Below are 19,494 nucleotides of genomic sequence, written 5' to 3'. Positions count from 1 at the left end.
CGACACTGCATAATGCAGTTTGTTGATGCTGAGTGTCATTCAGTAGAGTCAATATTTTTGAATAATCAAAGCAAAGATTTGATGTTTAATTAATGTTTAAGTAGTGAGATATATGGCACAGTGACTTATTAAGTAATTGGGGAATATGTGGTAAAGAATTGGCGGAATGAGGTTCAATAGAAACCTTCTAATCTGGTACCTTGACCTAGCCGGACTACTGAAAATGCCGGATTGCCAAGGCTCATTAAAAATAGCAATGTATGGAGTGAGATGCAAGGTAAACTTGGGTGACTGAGCCTTGATTGTTTATCTTTATGTTCTCTGCTTCCGTTACAGTGATAATAAAATGAATAGCACTGCAGAAAACAACATTTTAGAGAACAAATTAGAAAAACTTTGTTGCCTGCATCCTGTAATGTAAGTTTCAGATTTTATGTTTAGTTCGGGACAGTACAGTACATGAAGTGTTTCTATATTTTATTCACTTGAAATAAGACCGAATGTCATATTCTTCCCCAAAAACTCATTACAAGTTTTGCAGTGTTGTACAATAAGTACATAAGTGTACCAATAATGGCCACTGCTTCATTTCAGGTAGGTGGAGGTGTTAGATTTGTTATGTCAGACCCTTCATCTTCATCCATTCAATATCTAGTGGTTGACCTTCTTGTTGTGAGCCTATCACAACTTTCTACTGTCAGTTCGTCTGATATTTCTTTGACTGCAGATTCTTTATTGTCAATGTCTATACAGGACAAAACTTCATCTTTCAGCAATTTTTTAAATTTCATTTTGAGCTATATCTAACATTTTAACAACAGAATTATTTTCAGTTGGAACAGTGGTGTCTGTTTCTTCTTCATCATAGGCTTGTGGCCAGAGTTTTCACCAGCAGTCTTAACTGTATTCCATGCCAAAGTAGTTCTAAAAATAGCAGCTTTAATGTTAGATTTTTTTTGAAAATCCACCACAGAACAGTCTGAATTGATATGCACTTGGAGAAAAGAAGCCCTGTAAAAACATTTGAAATTTTGAATTACTTCCTGATGATTGGCTGAATAAGGGAAGTAAAGTTTGCTGGAAGACAAGCCCCAAATACATTTCCTGAGAAAATCAATACAGACACTGAAGGATGGGCTGTACAGTTATCTAGCAACATTACATCCTGCTCTTTTCAGGCAATCAAAGTTTTTTAAAAAAAAGAAATTCTCTCACCGAAGGTACAAAATTATGGAATAACCTGTCCCTCACAATTCTGAAGTCATCCATGCATTGGAATGATCTCCATAAATTGCAAGAAAATTAAAATGCATTTAAAACTCTAATTTTTTGTACTTGCCAAAAATGCAAGGAGACAATATGTGGTCACCTAAAGCATTTAAAAACAATTAAACTGTCAACTGATCCTTTAATTTTTTTTAAATATTAAAACCTTTGACTCACTTTCCATCTTTACCTGCCAAAGCTGAACTAGGCAAACAACACCAAAGTAGGCCTGTTTCGTAGGCACTGTGGATCTGACTAGGAGTTTAGTTATGCAAAAAGTTTCTTTGTATTTTTCAGCTGCATTTCGGTCTGCTGATCGTAATTCTCACTTATGTCAAGTTTCCGAAATCCATGACAAGTTTTGAATCAGTGCAGCCAACTGTAAGAAAATGCACACTCAGTTTCTGCCAACCCAGTGAATTTTTATCTCAACAATGGAAAGGTCTGTTCATATTTCACTCGGCACCATTGAATATGGATGTGGAAATGTATTAATAATTGCTTGAATAATTGGAAAAATTGATTGGAAAGAATAGTTGAGAAAATTTTGAAGGTAATTAATGAATCTGTACACAATCTTGGGTGAATTTTAACTGATGCCAATATCAACAGACCTTGAATATAATTACATTCAAGGTCAATAAACATAATTTGCATTATGCATTGCTGCTTCCAGTAGTGTGTGGTACCAAATGATGACCGCAACCATTGAAATTGTCAATCTGTCTGTAAGTTCTTAAATACACGAAGCACAATATTTTTAGTATAAGTAAACCACATTCTATAGGTGCCTATCGAGTCTGAGTTGTGTTTAGCCTTGTGTGTGACAATGTCGATACAGGAACGTTCCAAAAGATACAGTGTTAATTAATTGCCTGCACCAAAACTCTCTATGCAGGATCTTGGCTGTGAGTGAAATGATGAACAGATAGGAGTTGAAATTATAATTGGTGAATAAGTATTCCTTTTCTAATAACTTTTTATAATACTTTTAGCGAATGGTTAAAATACACATTTTTAACAATGCTGGTACCACAGATCGAAGCGTACATCCATATGCTACCTACCATTTCCTGAAATAAAGGGGTGAAAATAGATGAATTAATAAACTGAAAAGTGTATTTCTTACTTTGTTTCATACAGATATTTAATGGCATATCAAAACATTGCCCTTGCCACAAAACTATTCATTTAACTTTTGACTGTGTCTTTGGTCCATAGCTCATTCAGTTTACACATAGCTTATATATAAGGAAAGAAAGAAAAATAATATGACTCAATATGGCATGTATGCCTTAAGACATCAATTTTGAGTGTTAACACACTGTAGTTACGGACTTCTGCTTTGGACTTGTTTTGACAGCAGTTAACAAGCAAGAGTGTCATCATAAGTTTACTGCCCTAATGACCAGTTCAGTGCTATGGTATTGTGCATTTATTTTAATTCAGTAAATTCAGCTGCTATAACAATAGTAATTTTCAAATCTATTTCTTTGGCTATATGATTTCTGTTACCATGTAACATTAAGTTGTTGGCAAGTCTTGAAAATTAACAGATTTTAAAAAACATTTACCAGCTATGTGTTAGCATATTCTTTTTATGCGAAAAATGGGGAATCTAAAAACCAGACCTAGGATTGTTTGAGTTGCAGATCAATAGCTATTAATCTGGGACATTAACTTTATGCGGACCTCCCTCAAAAGCAGATGCACTGAGTTTTGTGTTGCCCAAGTTGGTTATTGCTTTTGTAGTTGCACTACACTTCACATAAAAGTCAGCCAACATGCTACTGGTTACATCAATTTTCTCTCATAAAACATTTTTTTATGAAGCAGGTAATTTATTTAGTCATAAAAATTTTATACCTAAGGGTTTCTTCTTATGCTGATGGTTTTTCATCCTTAGTAGCAAAAGGATTTATTCTTGACAGCCATGAACCTCCACTGAAATAAAACAAAATTTTTGTTTGAATGATACATTACAAATGAGATTAAAAATTTCATGTAAGATTAATTTTACGCAGCTCCATACCTTTCCTTTGGGACAATTTTATCAGTGACTAGAGTTTCTTCTAGTAATTCAGCAAGCAGTTCAGCCCTGAACTGATGCTTTAGGGGCTTTGGCTCAGACAAAGCCTCATCTGACTGTTTGAGTTTTCTGCAGGCTTCACGATAGGTCAGACCATACCACTCAATTTCCTCTTCAGTGTACTATTAACGACAGAATTCCATACAATCAAGAAAACAGCAGAACAGGGTGAAACACTTATGAAATAGTAAGCTGTAAGAGGATTCCTCAAATGTTATTAGGGTAAATTAGATTATAAGATTTTTTCAGGGGCTGATGGAAGCAATGTAATAATGCAATAGAGGGACAGCTTGATGAAAGGTAAAATGGCTGGACAGCAAACTCGTTGATTAGGACAGGACACAAATCTGAGACTGAAGGAAGAAAAGCAACACTTACGTAAACTAAGGGAACAAACCAAATTTCAATCCACACCATATGTGAATTATACATCTTTACATCACTATGGTCAAAATGGTGTTGTGGGTGCCGTATGTAATATCCAACACTTACCACAAAGTAGTAATTATAATTTCAGGTTTTAATATGTTGAAACTACTTACAATTATTCAGCTAATGAGATAGCACACGCAAAGAGAAAAAGAACCAGCAAGAGAAAACTCCAGAATAAACATCAATGTAGCTTGTAAAATCTTACCGATTTCAAATAATGACCATAATCTTCATGTATCTGTTTCTGCTTTTCAGAGTTATCAGTGTGATAATCTTTCTTCAGCAAAGCTGTTAGAAGCTGTCGCTTAATTCGTACTGCTAGCTCTGATTTTAGATCACATGCAGGGGTCTAGAAAATACAAAAGTAATAGTTATATACACAACATTAAGCAAAAATCAATAAATATTGGGCAGCAAGAATATTGTTTCTCTGTAAAAACTGATGAAACATAACAAAAAAAATAGATGAAGTAGTACCTTCAAAATATAGTGGTCAAATCCACAATTCTTGTGGATCAAGTTTATTGTCCTTTCAGTGACAACAACAGACATATATTTATCCAAGATTTCACTATACACAACTGATCGCTTTAAATTTGGAGTCCAGAAGTACGGATTTCTTCTGACAGTTCGTTTCTTCTTTGTGAAACCTTGGATAACACCTTCTCCACCCCAAAGTCCCTTATGACTTTCAGCTGGATATTTTACAGGAATTGGTACATTTTGTACTGGAGTTCTGTAAATTTTATCACAATTGATTAATTTCAGTGTCAAAAGTTAAGGGAGGCTAATAAAACAAGAACTAATTTTATAATACACTGAAATGTGCAAAGGTTATACTTCGGGTTACATAATATAAAGCTCTTAGTCCACATGAAGGTTGCATGAAAGAATCATTATTGCCAGCATAAGAGAAAGCATATTCTGTTGGCAAAATACAATCAGGCAAGTCAGCAGCACTTTGAATGTCAAAATCAAAGATTGTCTCAAAATGAAGACAAACAAAAGGGAGCTGATATGATACAAAGAGGGGGGGGAGTCCTTTGATTTAGCAAATCAAACATATTTCAATGCACAATTACTCTGGTAATATCAGGTGATTATGATGCATTCAACCTGCTGCCCAGAGATGCCCACAATTGTATCTTCCCATGCACATAGCGGTGTTGCAAACAAATGCCTTACCACACAATAACAGGTATCTATTTACATATAAAATAAGAGAACTGATGATGACCTATTTTTATCACAGTACTATGATTTGTAGTACTTGCTCTTTTGTTTTATGATCTTAATAAAATATCATGAACTTTGCTGCTGTTGGTACCCAACAATTACTTATTTGCAAACATACCAAATGAAAGTATTTATCAATTCTGCACTGCCATGTGGTGTTCCTTCTGCATCAATATCACGGACAATATAGCTAGTATAGGCACTACAAAAAGACCGTCACAATATACGACACACACACACACACACACACACACACACACACACACACACACACGCACACACACAACTCACACACAACTGCAGTCTCAGGCAACTGAACCCATAGTGTGTGTCGTTTATTGTTGATGAAGGCCTTACTGGCCTAAATCTGAGTGCTGCTTCAGTGGCCTGAGACTGTAGGTGTGTGTGTGTGTGTGTGTGTGTGTGTGTGTGTGTGTGTGTGTGTGTGTGTGAGCGAGAGAGATTGTTGACATAGGCCTTACTGGCCAAAAGGTTCATTTGCGACAGTTTTTTTTTTTTTTTTTTTTTTTTTTTTGCGTAACAGCGGCTCAGTATCTCCGCTATATGGTGAGTGACAACTTTCCCTTTCATAATTTTGTTACATAATATGTGTTTCAAGTGATATAGAAAATATGTAAAAATTCAGGTGCCCAGTACCTAGAACACACCTGTAATCTTCCTGTGCATAATAGAGATGATGCTTCATCCCATCTATTCTTTCATCACTTAAGTAGTAGCAGTCTGGTAAGTATAATGACACTGCCGGGCCTTTATTTGCCAGGAGTTGTTCTGCTATCTTGTGCAGCAGGCAGAATTGTCCTGAGAGCTGCCTGGTGGAATTTACTGTGAAGTAACATCTCTGCCTCTATCTCATATTGGAAACAAACATCCAGCTTATTATTAAGTACCCTTGTCCAAGTTCATGTCTTACCCAGATGCAGAATTTTGCAGCAGTGTTGCTCACAGCTGGAAGCCACAGTTGCATTAATTTCAGTGTTACTGTTATAATCTAACTTCTGAAATTGTGCATCTATAAATCACTTACTCTAAACCACTCAATGTGAAACGTCCAGATGTTAATCATCATGTTTGAAGGCTAAGAACCATGTCAGTTTTCAAATAATCAATACTATACCGTTTGAACATTAGCCTCTTCCTTAAAATCATTCCAGATATTTTAATGGCATATCACCATCTTTCAAGAGTTCTATACATTGTCCTGCAGCAATAAAATTTTAATTTAATCTGCAGACTATTGACAAGAAGTAATTATGTTATTTAATATTTTACCTAACTCTGGTGGATCAACAACTGTTTGATTCTTATATATGAGTGGTGTATTATGTTGACCACACTCATTCTGCCCTGATAACTCTTCCACAATTGATCATATAGTTTTAATTTTGTTCTGAGAGCTTTCTATTATTTTGGTGTAATGCATTTTTTAAGCCTGTCTCATGATATTCCTAATTTTTCTCACATTGTACCTATAAATTTGAGAACAATCTCTGAAGATATTGTCCATGATAATGTTTCTGTTTCGTTTCACTCTTGAAAAATATACTGACTGCACCAGGTTGTAAAATTTAACTAATTCCATTGCATTTTTTTCTCTGGAAAATCAAAGTTTGTATTGAAATACTCACAAAAATCACAGTTCTTCCTAAAGAACCTGCAACAGTGTCAAAACAGGAGAGGAAAACTCTGTAGTCTCAAAAGGGGGAGATATTCAGGCCTATAACGAAAAAGTTTTTCCACGAAAATTCGAACTCTCCTGCATAACATTCCTCTCACTTCTTGTGCTATGAAATTACTCTTTAAAGCCACAAGAATCAAGTGAAATCAATGACATAATCATGCTGAAAGCAATGGAAACAACTTTGTGAAGACTTACTCCACTACAACTTAATTTCTGCAGTTTACTTTCACATTACTTGTTGGCAAAGCCGAGGCTCACCAATTCAACTGAATTTCTTACAATACATCTACAATGGTGCATTAAAGAAGCTATTTTATTTGCTTTACAGCCATTTAGTACATCTATGCACATGCATTCATTCTGTATTTATAGTCTGTTTGTTCAATGTTTTCACAAACTCACATGTGCAGTACCACACCATTAGCTTAAATATACTGCTCACTCTGTAGATCCAAATTAAGGAGATCCTCAACGATGTGTAACTTGTCATGAAACAAGAAAACGTGATATAAAATCCAAGGTGGAATAAGATTATGAAAGGTGTATGTCAAAAGTCCTTGAATAAATTTTTATTTAAGGGGTAACGTCAAACGTGTCACAAATATCTACAGGTATTCAGGCATACACTGAAATGCTATAAGGTAACAATCTACTCACCTGGTATACCACTCTACATTTCATTGTTATTGTGTATCTGTTTTTCTATACTCTCCCATCGACCCTAGATGTATGCTGCTTGACTGTCAAAAAACATGCATTATCAGGGATTTACTTTTGGGAGTAGGATAAGAGGTCATGGTCCAAGAAATTCTTCTGTTCCTGATGTTTCATCCTGAACTGCGCTGGACATCCTCAGAGGTGCTCCTCCACTGAGTCTTGCTGACTGACTGGTCAGATGTCCAAGAGTGACATAAATACTGTAGGAAGAGGTGGTGTGGTCAAAGTAACATGCGATGAGCAGAGATAATTATTGTCAGTGATAAAAATTAACTATCAATTGTTGTCTTGTCCAAGATAAAAAGATAAAACTGTCTAGCGATTCTCCAGAGATACTGTCCATATGTCGCTAAATTTCATTGCCTTCTCTACAGAGCTGTGGATAATAATGTGACATTGTAAATAAAATTTCTGTCTCATAAAACTTCACTTTGTGGCTTCCTGACTGAATAGCATGATCAGCTACAGCTGATTGCTCTGTTTCTCCTGATCGGCAAAGACTTTTGTGCTCTTTTAGCCATGTATTTATGCTCCTCTTGGTAGTTCCAATATAAACTTTACCACATGTATATGGAATTTTGTATACACCATGTCGACAGAAGATTGTGTTTATCCTTCACAGATCGGAGTACTCTACTTATTTTCTTTGTTGGCCTAAAGACTGGTCTGATGTTATGTTTCTGTAAAATCTTACCGATCTGATCCATTACTTATTTAATAAAAGGGAGAGAAACTGTGTTTCTCCGTTGTCGTGGTTCATCCTTGTCCTTCGGTCTTCTGTTCTTTGGTCGCAAAATTCTCTTTACCTCTTTCCCTGAGTAGCCATTTTATAAGCATCAGGATAATTTTAATAGGAAAGAGGGGGCAATGAAACTTAGCGATATATGGACAGTAGCTCTGCAGAATCGTTACACAGTTTTATCTTTGACAAGACGACAATCGATAGTTAAGTTTTATTGCTGACAAGGATTATCTCTGCTCATCACATCATGTTACTTTTACCACCCCCCCCCTCCTTCCTACAGTATTTATGTCGCTCTCGGACGTCCGACCAGTCAGTCAGCAAGACTCAGCAGAGGAGTGCTCCTGAGGATGTCCAGCGCAGTCCTGGATGAAACATCAGGAACAGAAGAGTTTCTTGGACAATGACCTCACATCGCAAAAGGTTTACGGGCAGCTATGTCATCCAGTTGTGAAAGCCTTCATTCTATGATCAGTAGGATAAGAACCTTTAAAACTAGAGAGGAGCTAACAAGAGCAAATACTGACACTGTATTTTCTCCTTTTCATATCTGACAATGTATGCAAATAGAAGATAGCACATCCTAGTAGTGCTCCAAGGAACAAGCCAGTATATTTTTCTAGCACCAGATGTCAGGCATAAAATTACAAAGTAATATCACCGATAAATTAGCTATCAATCTTTGTACAGGAACATCTGTAAAAATTGGTTTGTATGGGCAGGCATTTTCTAACTGGCTCTCTTTTTTCTCTAATCTGCTGTAGGGTAAGAAGTATAGGAACAAAGAAATCCACTGGTAATAATTGTAATGATTTATTAAACTGACTGAATTAACATATCTGTGTCAGTAAATGTTGTGAAGAAAAAGAAAATTAATTAATAGAAAACTAGCTGCTTTTGTAATGAATAACAAAGCAGTGCATATAAATGAGGAATTTCTTTCCAGTTGCCACGTTTTGCAATTTCAAAATATTTTTGTTCTTTTGCCTTTTTTGAGATCATTAACACTGTTGCAAATAGTCACTTATGAATTGACTCAACTAGAAATGGTTACTATACACTTATGATTTCTTAATGACACACTGCACAGCAGAAAACAGTTCGAAAACTTTTCCATTGGAAACTTACTGTAGCCAACATAATGAAAACCTGGCCTGCTGTAGTTTCCTTTAAATTTTTATTGGTACTTTGAATGAATGCAGAAGCTACTGAAATGCGGTGCTACAGGAGAATGCTGAAGATCAGATGGGTAGATCATGCAATTAATGAGGTGGTACTGATGAGAACTGGGGAGAAAAGAAATTTGTGGCACGACTTGACTATAAGAAGGGATCCGTTGACAGAACATGTTCTGAAACATCAAGCGATCACCAATTTAGTATTGGAGGGGAAGTGTGTGTGCGTGCGGAGTGTAAAAATAGTAGAGGGAGACCAAGAGATGAATATCGTAAGCAGATTCAGAAGGATGTAGGTTGCAGTAGTTATTCAGAGATGATGAGGCTTCCACAGGATACAGTAGCATTTCACTCTCTTACCATTATGGTCTATCAAAGTCCACTTAAGCTGCAGTGAGAAGTATTAGAATGTGGTATGGAAATGTTTTGTTTCTGACTGATTACTGCATCATTGTCTAGAAATATTTCAATTAACTCTGTCATAATACGTTGGCATAATAGTAAGTTGGTTGTCATGTCAACGAATATCAATCAGGACATTTCTGTTAATCACTACACGATTTGGCACACAAACTTAGTACCTCAAGTTGTTATATGGATTCATTATATTATAAACTATGTAAGGATTATTAAATAAACTTACAGTGTGTAAGTAAATTCTTAGGCTATTAAGCACAAAACACCGGACAGAGAGCTGTTTACAACACAAAGTGTTCTTGTTACTGCACTGAAGATGTCTAGTTATGATTTTACACAATACTTATTTTATTTGATATTATTAATAATATGTACAGAAAATGGTTTTATTACGAAATTTGTCAATGGAATAGGAGGAATTGGCTACCAATGCTTTGTTAATAACTAAACTTTTTTTTAGCTAGTTACCATAAATGCGTGTTCCCAATTAATGAACACCTTTCTGGGTCAAATTAAGCAACTTTAAATCTATATTTAGATAATTTTTATTTCTTGCATTGATTAAATGAACTTAGCTATTTGTTTGAAAAACATGTATATGGTACTATATTATTTGGTTATAATAGAAGGAAACATTCCACGAAGGAAAAACATACCCAAAAACAAAGATGATGTGAGTTACCAAATGAAAGTGCTGGCAGGTCGACAGACACACAAACGAACACAAACACACACACAAAATTCAAGCTTTCGCAACAAACTGTTGCCTCATCAGGAAAGAGGGAAGGAGAGGGAAAGACAAAAGGATGTGGGTTTTAAGGGAGAGGGTAAGGAGTCATTCCAGTCTCGGGAGCGGAAAGACTTACCTTAGGGGGAAAAAAGGACGGGTATACACTGGCACACACACACATATCCATCCACACATATACAGACACAAGCAGACATATTTAAAGACAAAGAGTTTGGGACTGGAATGACTCCTTACCCTCTCCCTTAAAACCCACATCCTTTCGTCTTTCCCTCTCCTTCCCTCTTTCCTGATGAGGCAACAGTTTGTTGCGAAAGCTTGAATTTTGTGTGTATGTTTGTGTTCGTTTGTGTGTCTGTCGACCTGCCAGCACTTTCATTTGGTAAGTCACATCATCTTTGTTTTTGGGTACTATATTATTTATGACACATTTCATTAAGGAATTGGGAAGCAGTAGTCAGTATCCCCAAGTTCCTTGAACAGGCTTCTGTATCAAGTTCATGAGTTCACATTATAAATAATTTGATATTACATACTTTTGGAATCAAAAGACTTTTTAGCATGGCTTGATGAGCTACCCCCAAAAATGTCATCATCATTGACTCACAAGTCGCTGAAGTGGCGTCAACTAAAAAGGACTTGCAATACGGCGGCCGAACTTCCCCGCCTCCTCCCAGCCTACAATGCCATACCACCATTTCATTTCATTTCAATGATCCTATCAAGTACTAATGAATGGAACTATGTGAAGTATGTTAGCTTTTTTAATGTTATATGTCATCATCAATTACATTGCAAATAAAGATTTGTTTAGGTGCTACAGCACTTCTGTGGTACGCTCCTTATTTAATTTATTATGAAGCTGTTATCCCATGAATTTAAGATTGTCAGCCTCTTGTCATCGTTCACTAATGAGATGTACATTATGACTACCTGCTTAATACTGTGTTGGCCCACCTTTGGAATGCTATACAACACTGATTCTGTGTGCCATGGATTCAACACGTCCTTAGTAGGTTCCTGGAGGTATGAGACAAACAGGTCAAGTAAATCCTGTAAATTACAGGCCAATGATTCACAGACGCAGAGCTGGCGCCCGATAGTGTCCCAGATGTGTTCCACGGATTCAGATCAGGCAAATTATGTGGCTAAGACAGCAACATGACTTCACTATCGTGCTCCTCAAACTACTGTAGCACATGATCATCAAACTTCTTCTGGGTGTTGTACCACATCATTGTCTACAATATATTAATTATAAACTTAAAATCAATGTTTCAGCCATATTACAACAGGCCCTATGCTGTTGTAATACGGTCGAAATTTTGATTTAAGTTTATAATTAAAGTACTTTATACAATGATGCGGTACAACACCCAGAAGAATTTTAATCATCATGACACCAAGGGCCCATGTAATTATTTGCTGTAGCACAATTCTGGCCTTGACATGCCAATTACCCTATCCTCACCATCAGGTAACAAACGGCATGAGCAGATGCAGATAGTCTGCAATAATGTTCATATAGCCCTTAGCTGTCATGGTGCCTTTGATTACTACCTTTGGTTACTACCACAGGTGCATGTAAGCCCAGGTTAACATCAACTATGGCATAATGCTGACCTCACTGGCCGGCATCAATGGCACTGTGCTTGTTTTGAGCAGCCATTCGCCGGAATGATGGCATATCCAGACATGACCACTGACCTGGTGCAAGAAGAAGCTTGATACATCCAACCAGGTGACATGTTTCCACTGATCCACAGTTCCATGTCAATTATCCCTTTCCCACTGAAATCGTAACTGACAATGTCAGTAGGTCAAACACATTGTGGGGAACACACAGTGGTCACCTGCTGCAGAGCCACATGTTCAAGAATGTGTGCTGCACAGTGTGCTCTGAAATGACTGTTCCTGCACCAGCACTGTACTCTGCCATGAAATATTCCACAGAAGGCCATCTATCCTGCTCTACACAGTGGACAAGCCTCTGACTCTGACTTTCTGAGATGAAGCATAGACATTCAACACCTTGTTAACTACCCATGGCTTCATCATTCTTCAGCCACTTACCATAGTTGCTCACAATACTAGCACATGAACAACCGAGTAGATTCACCATTTTTGATATGTTCATTCCCAGACTTCGTGCCATAATAATCCGTCGTTTGTCAAAGTCCATTATGTCAACAGATTGCCCCATTTGTGACCTGTATTGTTGCAAGAAAGATTCCTGATTTGTTGCTGGTCTGCTAGTACAGTTCATTTACCACATTGCATGCCTGCCACTGGATGGCATCCGATATCACCATGGGCAATAGCCACAATGTTTTGGCCATTAATGTAGTAGAAGAATACAAAATTAAATCTGTAGGTGATTCATGGGTACACAGTATGCAAAATTTTGTACATAGACCTGCAACCTCTGTCAGTGGCAACAACAGCTGTAATTTGACTGCAGAAAGAGCCAAAATTTGCTGGGATGACAGATACAGGTATGTCATTCCATGCTGCTACTGCTCTGTCAGAGTTCATGAATTTGTCCAACAGTTCTCTAGGAATGACGTCATCACCACCCTGAAAAGTAGCCAACATAACAGTTCGAAAGAGTGGAAGTGATCAAACTTCTCTAAATAGTAATATCCATGAAAAGCTTATTAATCACTATTTCTAAAACTATACTTGACTTATTTACTGCAACTTTTCTTTTATTTGCATACATAACAAACTAGACATATTTCAAGAGGGAATATTGTAGGGCAGAATATGAAATGAGTTCCCAGATGGATGATGATAATGGTGGTGATGATAGGAACAGCTTAATACAAGACTCTTCCCTACTGACATTTTTTGTTTACTGTAAGACAGATATGACCAACTATTCTACAGAATTTTTTGTTATTCAATAATATTCTAGTATACTGAAAAGAATATTATGAGTTACAAGTAGTCAAAAGACTCTGACACACTGAAGAGTATATCAGTAGCCATAATTTACAGTGTAACAAATTAACATCCATTCCATGCAAACAAGGACATTCACAGTTAATCAGCATTTTGCCTCAATACACACTTATAATACATCAAATGAAAGATAAAAGATTGAAGAATGCAAAAAGATGATAAAAATCTAGTTGATTTTGTCATCAGTACAGTAATACAAATTGAAAATGCATGATACCTATAATGAGGGGAAGTCATGATTCTGATAGCTGGCTACCCTCTTGTTACAACCACTAAATATTCTGATTTCCAGTTGCCTTTTGTTTTGGAGGGAAAATAACATTCCATTGAAAACATTATTAACATAAAACAGTCATTCAAAGCAAGCACTACCGGATTTACCATGAAAACCATTTTAAATGCACTATGACCACAACAGCCACAAAAAGTATGTATTTATTTCAATTACAAGGAATGTATCTCATCTGTAATGATGAAATTTTGTAAAAGTTGGATTATGTTGATACCAAATGTGTGTCTATACTATTATGTTGAAATTGTAATGCACTTACCTGAATTTTCATGTGATGGGTGTGATGCTAACCAGTGAAGGGTGTGACAATTGTTAAAAGTAACATATTATGATTTTATTGTTATGTCCTGTTACAATGACTGACTAAAATAAGTACTTTTTTAAGGATGTCTCATAAAATTATGATATTCACCTGCAAAATTTTCCCTTTTAAATGCTTATGGTAAAAAAATATTTATAGGCACTGTTACATTAATTCTCTATTTACTTCACAAGATGGCTAAATCACAGCAAAAAGGACAAGATTGTCCCATGAAAAGCTTAAGAAAGATGAAAAGAAGTGGAAAGAAAAACTACAGCGAGAATGTTGATGAGATAAAATAAACAGAAACTTAAGTTGAAAAGGCCAAACGACAGAGAAAGGCAGAAGTGATCTAAATGATTAATGGAAAATCTCATATAAAGATGTGAAACAAATACTAACAAAGAGATAGAGGGGCTGGCCAGTACTTACCTCAGCTCAGTACAGCCAATATATACACATAAAACAGAACCGAAAATTTATGTTCCTAGCTTTCGGAACAAATGTTCCTTCATCAGGGAGGAGAGAGGGGAAAGAAAGGGAAGAAGGGAAAGGAGATTCAGTTACTCACAACCCAGGTTATGAAGCAACAGGGAAAGGAAAATAGGAAGGGTACCATGCCTCCATCCTTGCTACCCTCCCTATTTTCCTTTCCCTGTTGCTTCATAACCTGGGTTGTGAGTAACTGAATCTCCTTTCCCTTCTTCCCTTTCTTTCCCCTCTCTCCTCCCCTATGAAGGAACATTTGTTCCGAAAGCTAGGAACATAAATTTTCGGTTCTGTTTTATGTGTATCTATCGGCTGTACTGAGCTGAGGTAAGTACTGGCCAGCCCCTCTATCTCTTTGTTAGTAAAGGCAGAAGTGATGTCATTTAAAGAAACATTTATTAGTAACTGAAACTACTAAACAACTGTCAACTACATTTCTCCAACAGGATCTAAAAGTGAGCACAATCACTTAGAAAAGTTATGTCATGATTAAAAAAAAAAAAAGAAAAACCATGTCCTATGAGTTAAAAACTGCCGCTTTTAAAAATCTTCTGATTGTAGTCTTGCCAGAAATACGTAGGGAAATAGTAAAAAAAGAGAGAGAGAGAAAGACCGGTGAATAATCAACACAGGAGCTAAAGGATGTATTTGTAGACTTCTGCTGAAGGAATTTTAGCATTCAAGCCCCAGCAAAAAGGGACTTAAATGATGGAGAGACTGGGAAGTGTGACAGGATCTAAAAAGAAACATATGTGTATGACTATTAGTGAAGTATATGACCCATTTAAAAAGGAAAATAATAAAACTATGAATTCAAACAGTTCCTCCAGCATAAAGAAATCAAAATTCTATGATCTTAGCCCTCAGTTCGTTATACCAATCAAGGAAACTCCTAGCAATATTTGCATTTTCAAGTATCATGTTTATTTTGATTTCCTGATAAAAACTGAGAGATCCTTAGATCCTGAGTGTTCAGGAAATCCTAAGAATGTTTCGAGTATGTTACGTTGCAGTACTGAAGATGAAAATGTATAACTGATTTTTGGCTTGAATGTAAGACTTCTGTTCAGAATTTATTACATGATGGAGTGGATTTTGACAGCCCTTTGACATTGAAACAATGAGACGAAGTGGAATGATTTGCTAGGCTTGTAGAGATTGATGGCTCATTATTAGATGCCATAAATGAAATTGACAGTAAACTTGCATACATGAAAATCCACTACTATGTTAAAACTGTCCAGTCTGAATATTTTGAGAGCAAAAAATGTGTCATAGAGACAAGTTGACTATGCCGAGAATTACGTGGCTCTTTTATCAGGACGAGATATCTAGTGCACACTGGAGTCATTTACAATTAACAGTGCTCACCAGCTGTGCTTGGCTTAAAAGCACAAAGAGGCCAATTGTAATTATAAGAGATGGACTTTCTCATGATATGGTGGCAGTCTGGGTTTTTCTAAAATCTGTACTCACTAGGCTGAAAACAGAGTTTCAACAAGGAAAAAGTATTTGTGATTTCTGATGGATGTTCTTTGCAGTTCAAAAACAGATATACGCTACTGAATCTGTGTTTCACAATTGACGATTTCCATGTGACAGGAAAGTGGAATTTTTTTGCCACATTTCTCGGCAAAGGGACAGTGGATAGTATGTGTCGCACTGTAAAGCATAAAGCATTCATCCACGCCAAGGCAAGGAAAACTATTGTCAATTCTGCACTTGACTTCTACAATAGTGTTTCACAACATGTGTCAGAGATTCAAGAACTGAATGTCCCAACAGAGAAAGTAGCTATACACAGATCAGTGTTCAAAAGAGACGTGGAAGAACTCTAAGCATCACTTTGAAGTAAAGAATGGGAAACGTCTTTTAGTGGGAAGAATGGTCAAGTCTGCACTGGACTCTATAAGCGTGTTTGATAAATCTGAACTTGGACCTCTAGATTTGTTATTAGCACATGTTGAGCGAATTATCTCCACCCAGGACATTTCACTGCATAATTTCGTACAAGTCGCTCTAGAAATGGAAACTTCAAAATGCAGCAAAGTTCAAATGAATAGGAAAATTCTCTACTATGCCGAGGTAACTGGTATTAATGCAGAAAGATGTGACAAAAAAATGAATTACATACATCGCAGTGGTAGTTTCTGGATTTGGCCAGAGAGAAAAAAATTTCAACAGAAAATATCTCTGTGACTAAAAGTTTCTCTTCCAGTTCCAGTGAATAACACGAGTCAGTTCCCATTCAAAAAGCTGTCTGCTGGAGTGTGCAGGGACTAGACTGCCAACAGGTGCAGTGTCAGGAGGTTTTGGGGCAGAGAGGTGGGAGGAAAAGGAGCAAAAATGGAGAGGAGCAGGGAAAGATGGGTGGATGTGTTGGCAGAAAGCTACAAATAAACAGGGTGGGAGATGAGAATGGGGAGCGGATAATATGACACACAGGGTGAAACTATTGGGTGGAAAGTGTGGGGACAGTATGTTACTGTAGGTTGAGGCCAGGATAATCACAGGAGCGGAGAATATGTTGTAAGGATAACACCCATCTGCGCACTTCAGAAAAGCTGGTGGTGGAGGGAAGGATCTGGCTGGCTGCAGTTTGATTAATATTTCCCCTAATCCTCCTACCACATCCAAGAACCAGTCACAAAGGAGTGTCCCCTTCATTATCCAGTACCATCCCAGACTGGAACAATTTAACCACATCCTTCCCAGGGCTTTGATTACTTATCATCTTACTTTGAAATGAGGGACATTCTAACCAAGATATCTTTCACCCCTCCTAAAGTGGTGTTCCGTTACCCACCCACTCTCCACAACACCCTAGTCCTTCCCTATGCTACTCCAAATCACAACATCTTGCTACAAGGATCATAATCCTTTGGCAGACTCAGGTGCAAAACTGACCCAATCCACCCACCCAGCACTTCCTATTCCAGTCCTGTCAGTGGGTTATCCTAACTGATCAGCAGCCGAGCCACCTGTGAAAGCAGCCATGTCATTTACCAGCTCTGCTGCAATCGCTGCACAGCTTTTTATAAGTCCACCAGGCTGAATGGCCACCCCCAAACTGTGGCCAGGGCCAAAGGAGACTATCCTGTGGCACAACATGCAGCTTAACATAAAATACTTGATTTCACCACCCCCAAGCCACTGCTTCACTATCCAAGCCATGGGTCCTTCCCTCCATCACCAGCTTTTCTGAACTGCGCACCTGGGAGTTATCCTTACAAGACATTCTCCACTCCCGCAATTATCCCGGCATCAACTTAACGGTAACATACTGTCCTCACATCCTCCACCCAACAGTTTCCAACCCCTCTGTCCCATCATCTCCTCCCCATTCTCATCTCCCACCCTGTTTATTTGCAGCTTTCTGCCAATGCATCCACGTCTTTCCCTGTTGTTCTCCTTTTTTGTTCCTTTTTTCCCCACCTACCTGCTCCACAAACTTCTGACGCTGCACCTGTTGGCAGTCTAGTCCCTACACACCTCATCAGAGAGCGTTCATCACTCTCCCCACGCGTACACTACTATCACTTCCCATTCCCGTTCCCCTTCCCCACCCTTCCAAACTGGTGCTTGTATCCCATGTGATGTGGCATTCTGGCCCGAGATGCTGGAGTTGGCAGTAATGTGTGTGTGTGTGTGTGTGTGTGTGTGTGTGTGTGTGTGTGTGTGTGTGTGTGTGTGTTTTACTGATGAAGGCTGTGGCTGAAAGCTAATGTGAGTGTCTTAATTGTGCCTGTCTGCAACTTGACGTGTCTTCTTTATGGTAAGTAGCAATCTGTCATTTCCTACATTGTTGATATTCCTCCCATTACTATGGAATGGATGTTAAGCAGCCTTACATTCTCCCTGTATGTGTAAACAGAATTCTCGATATCAATATCCTCTAGAAATCCTGACTGTCACTTGGCAATATAATCTGATGATTATTAACCCTCAAATGGGCATGCCTGTATATAAAATGTGCCAACCACAAATAATACTGTCTTTTACCATTCCACTGCTGTTTTAAATTGCAAGCCCATGCCTGTTCCTTTATCATTGCTTCATCCAACACAATGATAAATTGTGTCGTCATGTGTCAAATGAGCAGCAGTAATATAAAATAAACAATGAGCTAAGTGAGCAAAAGTTTACGATCTGTGTAACAAAATGGTCCAGTTTATGGGATAGCGGCACAATCCCACAATGAGGCAGTTGTCTATGAACTAATCAGTAATCATAAAAGTGGCTGGTTGGGATCTGATGCAACTATACTGTTTAATGGTTGATTGGGTCATTACTGTCTGCGGCAATAGAGCGATATAATTAACATTAATTTTATGATTATTTAATTAAACAGTGCTTCAGCTCGTATTATGTCAGTTCATATGATTGTTGTTTAATTAAACTAAGGTTAAACTGTGATTTTGCTCATACAAGTTTACCTACGTAAACTGGGCACACCTCACGTTACAAAAAGTGTTGCACCTGCTCAAGTGTTAACAAGCTGATTGCATAGTACCTATTACAAAATTTTCAAATTTAGTTGCAAAATGTCCTCTAATGGGACAAGAATTTATGACTGCAAACATTTTTATGTAAAGTTCTCTACAGAATCTTTAATTATTTCTTTTAAAAGCAAAACAACATGAAAGGTATACTGAGAGGTTAGACAGGTGGATAAAGACAGTAGGGCACTCATTGATAAGGTTTTCTTTGGTGAAGCTCGAAGCAAGAAAATAATCCAGTAACAAAAGCTCTCTCTGATCATGACACACAGTGACTTAGGATAAAAAGTTAGTTCTTCACAGCACTGATACTCCTCAGTGGAAATTCTTTGGCATAATTAATGACTCAAATACAACTGTTTTTAGGGATAGTTTACTAGAGATGACCTGGGATGAAATTTACAATTAACCACATGTTGACATCAAAT

At 37.4% G+C, this 19,494-nt stretch overlaps 1 protein-coding gene across 3 annotated transcripts in view; it reads right to left on the bottom strand.

The window, feature by feature from the left end:
- Window positions 1-712: 712 nt before the first annotated feature.
- LOC126175374 (39S ribosomal protein L28, mitochondrial) overlaps window positions 713-19,494 on the bottom strand; it is a 37,185-nt gene continuing 18,403 nt past the window's right edge. Inside the window, exons 3-7 of one of the 3 annotated variants that reach the window (XM_049922144.1) lie at window positions 4,265-4,523; window positions 3,993-4,136; window positions 3,299-3,477; window positions 3,133-3,210; window positions 713-1,011 (exon numbers count right to left, since the gene is read on the bottom strand). In XM_049922144.1, the coding sequence (XP_049778101.1) occupies window positions 3,147-3,210; window positions 3,299-3,477; window positions 3,993-4,136; window positions 4,265-4,523 (646 nt within the window). In that variant the 3' untranslated portion in view covers window positions 713-1,011; window positions 3,133-3,146. Of the gene's footprint in view, window positions 1,012-2,221; window positions 2,340-2,367; window positions 3,211-3,298; window positions 3,478-3,992; window positions 4,137-4,264; window positions 4,524-19,494 lie in introns of those variants that run through there. The other 2 variants (XM_049922143.1, XM_049922142.1) reach the window with 2 other exon arrangements.

The sequence above is a fragment of the Schistocerca cancellata genome, chromosome 3, assembly GCF_023864275.1.
Source record: "Schistocerca cancellata isolate TAMUIC-IGC-003103 chromosome 3, iqSchCanc2.1, whole genome shotgun sequence".
Taxonomy (NCBI): Eukaryota; Metazoa; Arthropoda; class Insecta; order Orthoptera; family Acrididae; genus Schistocerca; species Schistocerca cancellata.
The sequence above is the reverse complement of the archived record's forward strand: the minus strand, read 5'-3'. Positions and strand labels throughout refer to the sequence as shown.